The sequence below is a fragment of the Podarcis liolepis genome (genome assembly GCF_965112155.1).
Source record: "Podarcis liolepis genome assembly, chromosome: 2".
Taxonomy (NCBI): Eukaryota; Metazoa; Chordata; class Lepidosauria; order Squamata; family Lacertidae; genus Podarcis; species Podarcis liolepis.
In genome coordinates, this window is record NC_139555.1 from 24,687,033 (window position 1) to 24,699,956 (window position 12,924).

Consider the following 12,924-nt stretch of genomic DNA (forward strand, 5'->3'; position numbering starts at 1 on the left):
CTCTTTGCGTCTTGCAGCCTGCCTGTTTGCTTCTGCCTCCGACCGTGCTTCCTGCTCGACACCGCAGATCAAAGCTTCCGTGACAGATTTACAAGCGATAATTTATGGGTCCATAACCTGTGACTTGTGGTCATTAGCCGTGACCCCCGCTAATTGATTTACGAACCTCGATTAGCGTTTTATTACTGACCGGTCCGGCGCGCTTCCATCAGCTGTGCCACTCAGTCACGGCTCAACAGAGCTTCACACAGCGGTGTAAACTGTCACGTTCCAGACAAAACACATAGAGAGTCCAGGATTTGTCTATTTACAGCATTTATTCCGACATTTCTCAGGATTTCCCAGGACTTTTTTCAGCCATGCCAAGACTGCGTCTTTTCCCCACAGAGTACAAAGGTGGGACTGGCAGATTTTGCCGAAGCTCCTCCCGAGCTTCTAAAAGTGACGTCAGAATGCTGAGGCATTATGGGAAAAGCTTAACTCGTTAGCGTCCAGCTTCCACAATGCACACTTCAGAAATCTGGGCCAACCATGGCTCCCTACATCTTGTTTCCAAAGCATACAAGCAGTAAAAAGATGGACAAGTGCCTCACACATTCTAGAGTAAAAAGAAAGATATGCTAAACGTTTAATGCATTGCAATATGTGGTCCTACAGGATTATATACCCCAATAGTAACAGGCACAAGAGTTTAAGCCCTGCCAAAGGGATACAGTGGTACCTCAGGTTACATATGCTTCAGGTTACAGACTCCGCTAACCCGGAAATAGTGCTTCAGGTTAAGAACTTTGCTTCAGGATGAGAACAGAAATCGTGCTCCAGCGGCGCGGCAGCAGCAGGAGGCCCCATTAGCTAAAGTGGTGCTTCAGGTTAAGAACAGTTTCAGGTTAAGTACGGACCTCCGGAACGAATTAAGTACTTAACCCGAGGTACCACTGTAATAGTTTTCCTTTAAAACCGGGGGGGGGGGGGAACGACCTGTGGCTCTCTATATCAGGGGTCAGCAAACTTTTTCAGCTGGGGGCCAGTCCATTGTCCCTCAGACCTTGTGGGGGGCCAGACTATATTTTTTTTGGGGGGGGGGGATGAACGAATTCCTATGCCCCACAAATAACCCAGAGATGCGTTTTAAATAAAAGGGCACATCCTACTCATGTAAAAACACGCTGATTCCCGTACCTAAGGTAGGCCGGATTTAGACGGCGATTGGGCCGAACAGCCCCAGCCGGTATCATCAATGGTCAGGTACAATGGTAGTTGCAGTTCAGGAAGTTATAGGAGGGCCACAGCTTCCCCATCTCCAGTTTAAAGCATCCTTCATCAAGGAGGAGTCCGTTACTGTCTGTCATCAGTGCACATCGTTTCAGTTAGATTTTTAAGAAGTGTGACAACTGAAACCATACTTGGGATTTAAACTGTGAACACACCATTGTGGCATTTCCTGTTGCCCTTCCTGCTAAACAAGATTGCCTTTCCTTTTCATTTGGTCCACGGGATAAGCTACAAAAGGCAAGTACAGGACAGAAGAGGAGAAAATGAAAAGGCATCATCACAGCCACTGCACAAAGAGCTGGAGAGTGATAAAAGGAGAAAGCCAGGCTTTGGGGCTTGGCTTCAGTTCTTTTGGAATTACTAAGCTATTCTTGAGCTGGTGGAAAGCTAGCTTATATAGATTCACAATGCTGAGCAACCCAAAGTCTAACCACATTCAACTTCATACCCCAGAGCAGTGTTTCCTAACTTGTAGACTGTGATCTGCAAGCGGGTCACAAAGCTTGTGCAAGTGGATTTAAACCTAAACCCAATATAATTATTGCTTTTAATCCTGTAAACTGGTATGATGATACCTATTACAACTTTTTCTTTTGTTGGCATATTATAATGCTGTGTTTACATTTGTAACCGAATGTCAGAAAGGCTCAATCCATACATTTTAGAACTTGGTAACCACTCTCTGGTGGCAAATTCAGTGACAGTTTGCCAAGAGATGCTTATATAGGGAGTTATTCTGAGTGTTACAGCTCAGTTCTGATGGAGAGGCACTTGTGGAGAGCTGTCACAGAATCTGTCACGAGACTTAATCTTTTAGCCAAGGATAACTAAGTTTGCTTAGTTAAACTTTTCCCACTACTTTTCTGCTGAAGAAACACAAAAGTTTGAGTGGGTGTGGAACCCATTTGCAGCTGATATCACAAAGTCGTCATTGAATTATCATGCGATAAGAACCTCAAAGGAAAAATATTTGGAAGTGAGGTTATCTGAATTTTGGATTCATGCTACCAAAATTACTCTGTTATTACCAAGTATCCTGAGCTTGCTGGTGAAGCAATACAAGTGCTGATGCCATTTCATGGTACATAATTTTGCGAGACAGGCTTTTCAGCAGTTATGCCTATGAAGATGAAATACAGTTGTATCAGGTCAATAGTGACCTGAGACCATATTTGACAGCCATCAAACTCCACAATGACCTGCAAGCTCAGCCATCCCACTGATACACTATAACATGAACAAAACGATTCAAGCAATTCACAGCTGATTATATCTAAACACTGCTTGTGTAACCCTATGTTCTTAGAATAATTTGCAATAGCTTATGAAGCAATATCCTGCAATCAGATGATTGGTGTTCTTACATCTCCAGTAAAAAAACACCTTAATAACTTTGTAAATAATAGAAAATGTGGGGTATATATATACTTATATACATATATATATATATATATATGCATAAATACACACACACACACACATATATGTATGTATATGTATGTATTGTGTGTGTATGCGTGTGTCTGTGTATCTCTCACACACACAAATTCCACATTAATATTTGCTTGATGCCTCAAGTCATGGTTATAACACAGGCAAACATGCAGTTAAACACGTATGAAAATGATGGGTACTGAAGACCTAAAGTCCAAAATTTACGCAGTAATAAATCAACTGGTCACTATGCGCAGTAAATTTCGACTTGTTGGGACTTTTAAAAAAGGTCGGGATCCACACAGCTCGTGGGGAAGTGTGGCGATAGGGAAAAGCTTATCCATCACACACCAGACTTAACTTTTTGCCCACGTTACCCTAATTTTAGCGCACCTCAGAGAGCGGGAATAATCCAAAGATGCTGTTAACAAGATCTCCAAACTAAACCGGGTATCCATTAATTCTGTAGGCACCGTTTCCACGACCCCGCCCCTTCTTCCCTTCCTTTCTTCTGTTGTTGTTATTATTATTATCCGCGTCCCCGCATTCCCCAAAGGCCGCCGTCCCTTCCCCGCCTTGGGCAGCCTGGAGGAGAGGATGGCTTCGCTCCCTGGGCTGGGCTCCCTCTTTCCCCGGGGTGGAAGCGAGGGGACGGGCAGGGAAGGGGAGCCTGACCCACTCTGCCCTCTCCCCACTCACGTACGTGCAATCCTGGTTGTAGGAGAAGCAGCTGAGCGCCTCCGGCTCCCCTTCTCCGCCGGCGGCCTCCATGGACGGAGGTCGCGCCGAAGCCCCGGCCTCGATTTCTGCCCCTCGCCGGGGTTCGGCGTCTATCTCCCCTGCCGGACTTAAGTCTTCCCGCCCCCCACTCCGCAGTCACAGCTCCACGGCAGAAGCGACAGCAGCAACAACAAGCCTCGCAGTGACCGCCGGCCTGAGGGCGGCGCCATCTTCCAGGCCGAGCTTTCCTATTGGGCTGCGAAGGTTCGGAAGGGCCGCCTTTAGCTCCGCCCCCCGAGTCGGACGGGTTGGGAAGCCCTCGGTCGCAAGCCGAGGCCCCGCCCATGACGCCAACAGGGCCGGCAGCGATTGGCCGGCGAGGTGGAAACAGCTGACGGTAGCCACGTGGTTGTGTTGTGGTGGTTGCATCAGCCTGGAAGGGTGTCAGAAGTGGGCGGCAGGTGATCCGCCGAGCGATGAGCTGGCGGCGGCTGCAGCTGCAGGCTCCCCGGGGCGCCGCCCTTTTCCTGGGGCCCGCTTCAGCTCTCCACGCTGCATTCTTTTGTTTCTGCTTTAAAGGGATTATTTCTAATTACGGCTCTGGGTTTTTGTAAACGGGCAGCCCGTTACCTCCTTGATTTGGGCGGAATGACTACTGTAGAATAAACCATTTAACCATTACTATACAACCTAATGACGCTTTATGCTTTAGTTTCTCTACTTTTTTCTCCTCCCACTTCCTTTCGTTTGCACTTTTATTATTAATAAAAATAATTTATTATTTATATGCCAGCCCACTAACTGGGTTAATCCGGTTGCTCTGGGCGGCTTCCAACAAGTCAAAACACAGTGAGACAACAAACTTTAAAAACTTATGTTGTTGTCAATAAACCAATTAAAAACAATTAATTGCAACCAAAGGCTATAATCCAGTACCTCCTTACCTAGGAGTGCATCCAGTTCAACTCTGTGTTCCTTACAGTAGTGGCACTGTGGTCTAAGCCACTGAGCCTCTTGGGCTTTTGCTGATCCGAAGGTTGGCAGTTCAAATCTGCGTGATGGGGTGAGCTCTCGTTGCTTTGTCCCAGCTTCTGCCAACCTAGCAGTTCGAAAGCATACCAGTGCAAGCTGCAACTGAAAGGTAAATGGTGTTTCCGTATGCTCTGGCACTCGTCACGGTGTTCCGTTGCGCCAGAAGCGGTTTAGTCATGCTGGCCACATGACCCGGAAGGCTGTCTGTGGACAAATGCAGGCTTCCTTGGCCTGAAAAGCAAGATGAGCGCCACACCTCATTGTCTCCTTTGACAGGACTTAACTGTCCAGGGGTCATTTACCTTTTACCTTTACTTACTTACTGTTGTGGGCATAAATAAAACCACTATAGATAAATTACAGAATGGTGCTAGCATTAATGGTCTGTTATGGTGAAGCAAAGAGTCCTGTGGCTCCTTAGATACATCAACAGTGGCATAAGCTTTCATTGATATCAAGATGCACAAATTGTAATCTTCCTGCATCTCGACTCCGGATTCGAACTGCTGGCCTTCTGATCGGCAAGCCCAAGAGGCTCAGTGGTTTTAGACCACAGGGCCACCCATGTCAGGCTTACATATAGCGACTCCTCCAAGCCTTGCTGCACATTTGCTACTCCAGCTGGAGTGATTGCACTGCACTGGCACAGCTATTGTTAAGACTGCAGCCTTGATCTGGGGGTAAAGTTATGTACTATGTAGTATTACGAAAAAGGACATTCATTTTACTGTCTACAGAAACAACAGTCATTGTTCAGCAGGTGCCAAAATAGGTGGGAACACTGCTTCACAGCACACATAGATGAATTTAATAATAATAACAAAATTTTATTTATATCCCGCCCTCCCCATCTAAAGCCAGGCTCAGAGCAGCTATTTAGTAACAGTGGCCAGAGATTCAAGTGGACTGGCCCACTCATGGAATGAACATGGATTCCAAGTACACACACACATGGAACTGCATTGTTAACCTTCACAAAAAGTGAGTCTGTGTTCATCCAATGAGCAGTCATAGGGCAAATGTGCATAGGATGGGATTACTTCCAGGTAATGTGAACATGGTTGCAGCTGCAATTTTGTGTGTGTTTATCTGAGAGCAACTGAACTTGGCAGAACTTCTAAGCCAGCATGCATCAATTTAGACTGCACACTACCTAAACATAGTAAATGAGAATTAAAGCAGAGGTTGAAAGCCTGGCTTTGGCAACAGGGATCCCCCCCTATGAGTTATGTTTATGAGTGAAGTTAAGTGATTCACAGTGAATCCTGTCTGGGGCTGAAGGGAGATGGACTTCAACAACAACTAGAGGACCACAGATCCATCTATCTAGCTATCATAATCGGACCACATCAGAGGTAGAAGCATGTAAAGACGAAGAAATGTGAACTACCAAACTCTGCTGTTTAAATAATTCTGAATAAATTATGCAAACTGGCATAATGTTTAATGTGTTTACTATGCCTTAACTACAAAAATTTGCAGAGTGAATGTGTGGGGAAGCAGAAGAGGAAGGAAAATTTGAAATCCATTTCCTAATTGTTCTTTGGCCATAAACTTGGCAAAGACCAAGGGTAGACTGGGGCCAAGTTCTGAAAAGCAGCTGATCAGATGGTAAATTTATGCCTGGGCTTTACCATCTCAGGTAGCAAGCAGGTATTCGTATTTTATTCCATAAAAAATATATCCCTGCACACAGAAAACTAGTATCAAGGAGAAGGGGTGTTGCCCAGCCTTATTCCTGATGTGCTAATTTTCAAAATGTGGGAATGTTTTTTCATATCCTATAACTCAATGGACCGGTCACCTGGCTCCATATAAGGCAACTTCCTGTGTCCTCATTTGTAGACTAGAGTGGCACAAACGACAGGTTTCATCACTTCATCTGCTGCCTGTGAGAACTTGGTGTTAGATTCAGGAGGCAATGGGTTGCAAAGGAGCCATGCAAACTACACCTGCAGAAATTCCTTCTTCTACATAATAACTAAATAAGGCCCTTTGTGCCAACCTCCGGGGCCATGCTACATGTGATGTGCAGTTTCAAGGTCAGTGCCAGTGCGTAGCATCCTTGGGCACCTGCTGAGGTCTACCTGCTTATCCCCCACTGGGCTCTGGGCTGGGCTCTTCCTCCACCTTGCGGTTGAAAATTGTTCATTTGCCATCTCTGAGCTGGCAAGCAGTGACCTAGAGGAGATCGTCTTGTGCTCACCCCATGGGCAATTGTGGCTTTCCTCCCCATATACAGTGGTACCTCAGGTTACAAACACTTCGGGGTACAAACACTTTGGGTTATGGACGCCGCTAACCCGGAAGTAGTATTTGGGTTAAGAACTTTACCTCAGGATGAGAACAGAAATTGCGCGGGGGTGGCAGCGGGAGGCCCCATTAGCTAAAGTGGTACTTCAGGTTAAGAATGGACCTCCGGAACGAATTAGGTTTGTAACCAGAGGTACCACTCTCTCTCTCTCTATATATATATATATAATTTCAAAAGTTTACAGATTTAATACACAATATATATTTTCCAATTATGATTCATTTATCATTTGACTTCCATCCCCCTATGGTTTCCCCATATTTTCTAGTATTGCTGCATATTATAAGTATACCCTATCTATTCTGTTTGTTCCCAGATACATACTTTGCTGCTGTTATTCATTCAAATCCTACTTGCATTTTTACATGTTTTACAATAACTCTTTAGATATATTCTACAAAAGATTTCCAATCCTGCTTAAAAACCGCCTCTCCTTGACCTCTAATTTTCATGGTTAAGACTGCCAATTCGTTATACTGTATTCCATCACTCCTCCATATATTTTAAATTTAACTGAAAGCAGCAGGTAGGGATGAAATCAGGAGCTAATAATAATAATAATAATAATAATAATAATAATAATAATATTAATATAATAATAATAATAATAATAATAATAATAATAATAATAATAATAATAATATATTATTTATACCCCGCCCATCCATCTGGCTGAGTTTCCCCAGGATCACCACCCCTGCTTTCCTGCTCCTGATTTTAGCTTCCTGCAGCATGAATTTGTAAAATAAACAGGAGTTGTCGTTTTTTATTTTATTCGCTCAGCTGCCACATGGGGGTGTAGTATAGTCCTGAACAGACATAACAAATGTCAAGCCTCATTCTTGCTGCAACCAGGTTTGAGGGGCTACTACGGAGTGACCCCAGATTCACACCACTACCCACTGTTGAAGCAAGATTCTGGATTCCCAAAGTATCTTTGTGTTTAATTTATGGAACCTCTGACCAAAGATCCAGCACAACGTCCATTCTGTGATATGAACTTCGGGTACATTATAGGTGGTATTCAACTAAGTTTGACTTGGAATAGATAGACCTAATGAGGCATCTGATCAAGGCCTGTATTTTAAAATGAGCTTAAAGATATATTTGCAAATGTTTGTATGTTTCATGCCAGGCAGAAACCAGCTGGATAAGTACTTTGGCAGTTGTTTATCTTCCTGCTCTCCCGAACAAGGGCCTCCCTGATTTATAGCAGTAGCAGGAAACAAGTTTCTCAAAGTTGTAAAAGGGAATTACAGGCTGGGAGCAAATGTTACACTGACCCTACATATTACAGAATATGATCAAGCTGCAAAAACACTAATTAAGAGTTGGTAAATAGTAAGATTTATTGTTTAACAGAAAATAATACCATGTGCCTCCCATCAGACTCTAGCCATATTTTCCTAAGGTTTAAGGTATACTGAGAGAGTTAAAGGGCAATAAATTTTGGGAAGAGCTAATGGGAAAAGCAGCTGGCTGGGAAAGGGGGGTGTAAACTGAAGAGGCTTCTTTTGAAGCTGTTTTTACTGAGTTCCTTTTTTACTTTGCAAAGGCCTTTTCTTCTATCTATGTTATGTATGAGATTTGTTGGCTTAATGTAATTATGCAAAGGATTTAGAAAGTAAGAAATGTCAGATTCTTATGTTAGATTCTTATTTCATTGATGATGTGTGAGAATGTGAACCCAAGATCTCTGTTTAGATAGAATTTAATACCATGAGCCATTTGTTTTAGCCATTTGTTTTGGAATGCAGGGGCAACAGGGGCAAAAGGTGATCTGGTAATTAAGGTGCCTTGTCGAGGCAAATGTAAGATATATGGCTACTTGTCTGCCATTTATGGATAGAAGGAAATATAGCTCTTTGTCTCCCATAAAAGGTAATAGGAAATGGGTGTATCTTTTATGATTGGTTCTAGCAAACAGCCGATAGGAATTTCAACCAGGCTGATTGGACAGAGGCAGCCAAAGGAGGAGCAAGGGGGCTGGGCTGAGGAAATATAAGTGCTGGCCATCAGGGTTGGAGGGGGCAGAGCTTTGGTAACCATATACCACTGTGCCTATCATTTATTTGTCTGACAAATAAATTATTATTTTAATTTCTCTATTGCTGCGTTGAATATTTCATTCCAGCTAAGCGTTAACCACAAGCAGGGTGCTGCACTACCAAAGTGAATGGCCTTAACTTACTCATGTTCATGGATTGAAATGGGTCTACTATGAGTAAACCTTGGTTGAATACTACCCAAAATGCCAGGAAATCCAGATTTTCCACCAATCATACACTTCTTCGAGAGCTAAAACCAATCCCAACACTAGCAAATACACCAGTGGTTTTCAACTAGTGTTCCATGGCACCCTAGGGTGCCTTGAATTATAGTCCGGGGTGCAACACTGGCCTCTTTCCTTCTTTCCTTTCCTCCCTTCATCTGATGTCCTCTCCCATCTCTGCCTCCCAAAGGCTTGCACAGTTGTTTGCTGCAGCAACCCTGGCTACAAGCTTCCCAGGCAAATGGTGCCTCTGGGACTGGCCAGGGGGTGCTTCCCAAGCCCTTGTAGGGCTGTGTGAGGAGGCACCTCTCTGTGGGGCAGGGTGGGCAGCTCAGAGACCGGGTGGCAGCAGTGGCTGCCTAGAGGACTTCCAAGGAGAGGAGAGGGGAGGGAAGAGGAGAGGACACTGAGGAACACTCCACAAAAGGAGGGTGTTCGAAAAAGGGTGAGAGGCTGCCAGTTCTGCAGGCAAGGGGTGAAGTAACTGGGCTCCTGAGCCCCACAGGGGTGCCGCAGAAAGAATGTAGTTGGTCAAGGGAGCCGTGGACCCAAAAAGGTTGAAAATCTCTGCTCTACACATTTGTAACATTCTCACTTCATATTTTTCATTGTATACTTAAAAATCTTAGGGGTAAACCTAAAGACGTGTAATGTGGAAAATTTCATCTGAGTTTGCATCATAAATTGTCAGTGGATCCATCAGAAAGAGCTGTTGCTACATTAAAAATAAGTAATTAATGCTGCCATCTAGTGACAACGTGGCCTCACAACCATCGTCTCTGAAAATGAAGATCACACACGTTCAAACCACGTGGCTTCTCCCAAAGAATCTTGGGAACTGCAGTTTATTAAGGGTGCTGAGAATTACTGTATAGCTCTGTCACAGAGAAACTTCAGCTCTCATGATTGGGGAAGACGCGTGCCTGTAAATGTGCACTGTATGTCCTTTAAATGTATGGTGTGGATCTGCCCTTTCCCTCTGTTTGTAGCAGCCACAGCAACAGTCAGTGCATATCTGTCAACTTTTCCCTTTTCTTGCGAGGGATCCTATTCGGAATAAGGGAATTTCCCTTTTAAAAAGGGGAAATCAGTGCCAGACTTATGTATAGGCTAAGTAGGCTGAAGCCTAGGACCTCTAAATCTAGGGGGCCTCGCCAACCCACCCACTCCCCAGTGGGCAGTCTCCTCTCTCCCAAAATAGCCCAGGTGGGGCTGGTTAGCTTGGGAAGCAGGTGTGTGATGCCTCAGCTGGAATAGGCTCAGGTAAGGGTCAGAGATGCCTTGTAAAGTCCAGAGTATATAACAGGAAGACAGTCCTGGCCAGGCCTGTGTCCAAGGGGATTGTAAGAAAAACACTGGGGTCTAATAGTAGAGTGCTTGGTATCTGGCGGGCAATCTCACCCTTTATTTCCACACTGTGGCTCCAGACCAAATCATTTGTCAGGAGAGCTATGGCCTGGCAAGGACGCAGGCCTTGCCGGGACACAGGCTTTCCTGTTACACCTTCTGGGCTTTTTAAATACAAGTTTCTCAATCTACCAGATTTACACAAAACATCAGCTATGTTTATATGTGTGTGAGTGTGTGTGTTTTGCTCCAAGTCCAGAAACTTGAGATCCATGGGTATTTGTGAGTAAATCTATCCCTTGTCAAAATATTTGTCAGAAATAATAAATCAAGTGGATTATTGCCAACTGTTCCATAACCTTTATGCTGACTACCTGAATTGTGTTTGTGAGGCACTAATGGCTGAAGACCACCATTCGGGAACCTATTGCCTAAGCTAGTAAGGAAAGACAATGTTTAAAATGTACTAATATAAGATCAAAGCTATATACAGAGGGTGGGATTCATAATATTCACTCAAATCATATGAGACATACTAGGACAAACTGAGAATTAGGGAAATGATCCATACATAAGGTTACCACAGCCCTTTATAGCTGTCGTTTGTTTCAGTCATTTTATACTGGGCAAATGAAATGAGAAAGCCATTCCATGGGGTGCTGTGAAACTGTGCCCTATTACATAGTCTGTTTAAGTATGTCTGAAGATATATTGTATATTTTGAGATAAAACATTTGAAAGATATTTGCAGTGCAATCATAAGCATGTATACTGAAGTGTGCTTAGAACTGATAGTTGCTTAAAGGCCTAAGAATGCAGTAAACATGTTTAGGATCAGTCTAGGCAGAGCCAGCCCAGCCATGTTGTCCAGTTAGGATCCCCAGGGGCAGCAGATCATGATGTTGATCTTTCTTTCCCCCTTGTTCCTGATGTGGATCTTCACTCACCCTTTCTTCCCTGGCAGGGAGAGGGGTCATAATTTGGGGATTCACCTCAGGTGCCAAAATGTATTGGGTTGACCCTGCATCTAGGTAAGAGCTTAAGGCTTCACAGAAAAGATGGGCTTTGTGGAGACAAACAATCAACTGCTGTTGTTGGACCGCATGTGTGTCCAGTCCGTGCTCCAGAAGTATCCGAGTCACATGCGGTCCAACACTGTGGTTCTAGATTCAGGTAGGTAGCCGTGTTGGTCTGACGCAGTCGAAATATATATTAAAAAATTAAAAATGTCCAGTAGTATCTTAGAGACCAACTAAGTTTGTTCTTGGTATAATCAACTGCTATGTTGGATGTTTCAGCAGCAAAGATAGGCACGGTGGAAGTAAGAAGAATTTAAAGATCCTGAGTTCTTTAAATACCTCCTCGCTATCCCTCCTGGGAATCACTGTGGTATTTTCCTCACAGTTCCCACGCTTTCTATTTAAAGCATGATCCAAAACAGTTTTAATATGCCACTTTTTAATAGTTTCTTTTTTTCTTCAGTATCATGAAGTAATGGAAACAACATAAAAAGAAACACAAAACAGAGAGGTACAAGTCATTGCTTAGAGGCTTACACAGCAATAGTCGTAAATTCTGTATTAATGCTTGCTTCCCTCCTCATCCCAAAGTTACCATGCATCACTTCTGTGCAGTTCATGTTTACAGCGCACAGTTACTCTTCAAAATTGATTACCAACACTATCCATAGTTTAGTCTTCTATCCACAAATAAAGGCTTTAGAAAGGTGTAGACAGCCCTTCTTGCAATGTCTAGTCATACCATACAGCAGGTGAGGGGAACTTGTGGCCTGCCAGCGGTTGCTGAACTACAACTCCCATCAACCCTAGCCATTGATCATGCTTGCTGGGGCTGGTGGGAGTTGTAGTTCAGCAGCTTCTGGAGGGCCACAGGTTCCCCACCCCTGCACTCCCTTACCTGAACAAATATTGCATGTCTGCACTTACAAAAATCTATGTGGTCTGCTCCTGAAGGCATACCTGGTAGCAGCAATTCCTGGGGCCTGGAGCAAACACTCGTCCCATGTTGGGAGTCTGACCACTTCACAAGCGGGAGCTGGGAACTGGTTGTTGACGGCTAGGGTGAGATCTTGGCTCCTCAGTCGTAAACACTAACCCTGTGTGAATACGAACGTGTGGGTGAGTGGAACAAGGTTTTTATTTTGCTTGCTGGAGTCTTATATGTACATTCGGTTATTGCTTTGTAGGATGCCAGCACTGTCTATATAACATTCCAGCCCAAGTTACTGAATGTAAGTAAGCAGATGTGGGGAACGACCCGGCCTGCGGCCTACATCTGGAACAAAACAAAACAGTAACAGACTCCCACGAGAGGCGGTGGGCTCTCCCTTCCTTGGAGGTTTTTAAGCAGAGGTTGGATGGCCCTCTGTCACGTATGCTTTAGTTGAGATTTCTGCATTGCAGGGGGTTGGGCTAGATGACCCTCGTGGTCCCTTCCAACTCTATAAGATTCTATGATGATGATGGAATAGGATGTCCTGATTTTCATCCGGGAAACATTGGAGGCTATGCAC

At 44.3% G+C, this 12,924-nt stretch overlaps 1 protein-coding gene across 4 annotated transcripts in view; it reads right to left on the reverse strand.

The window, feature by feature from the left end:
- Positions 1-3,718, reverse strand: part of WIPI1 (WD repeat domain, phosphoinositide interacting 1) — a 53,349-nt gene extending 49,631 nt beyond the window's left edge. For 2 of the 4 annotated variants that reach the window (XR_014522648.1, XM_083490287.1), the window contains exon 1: positions 3,410-3,718. Coding sequence is in view for 2 of the 4 variants with exons in the window: in XM_083490287.1 (XP_083346413.1) it covers positions 3,410-3,477 (68 nt within the window). In the remaining 2 variants the exon portion in view is untranslated. Of the gene's footprint in view, positions 1-2,300; positions 2,387-3,409 lie in introns of those variants that run through there. The other 2 variants (XM_083490289.1, XM_083490288.1) reach the window with 2 other exon arrangements.
- Positions 3,719-12,924: the final 9,206 nt, after the last annotated feature.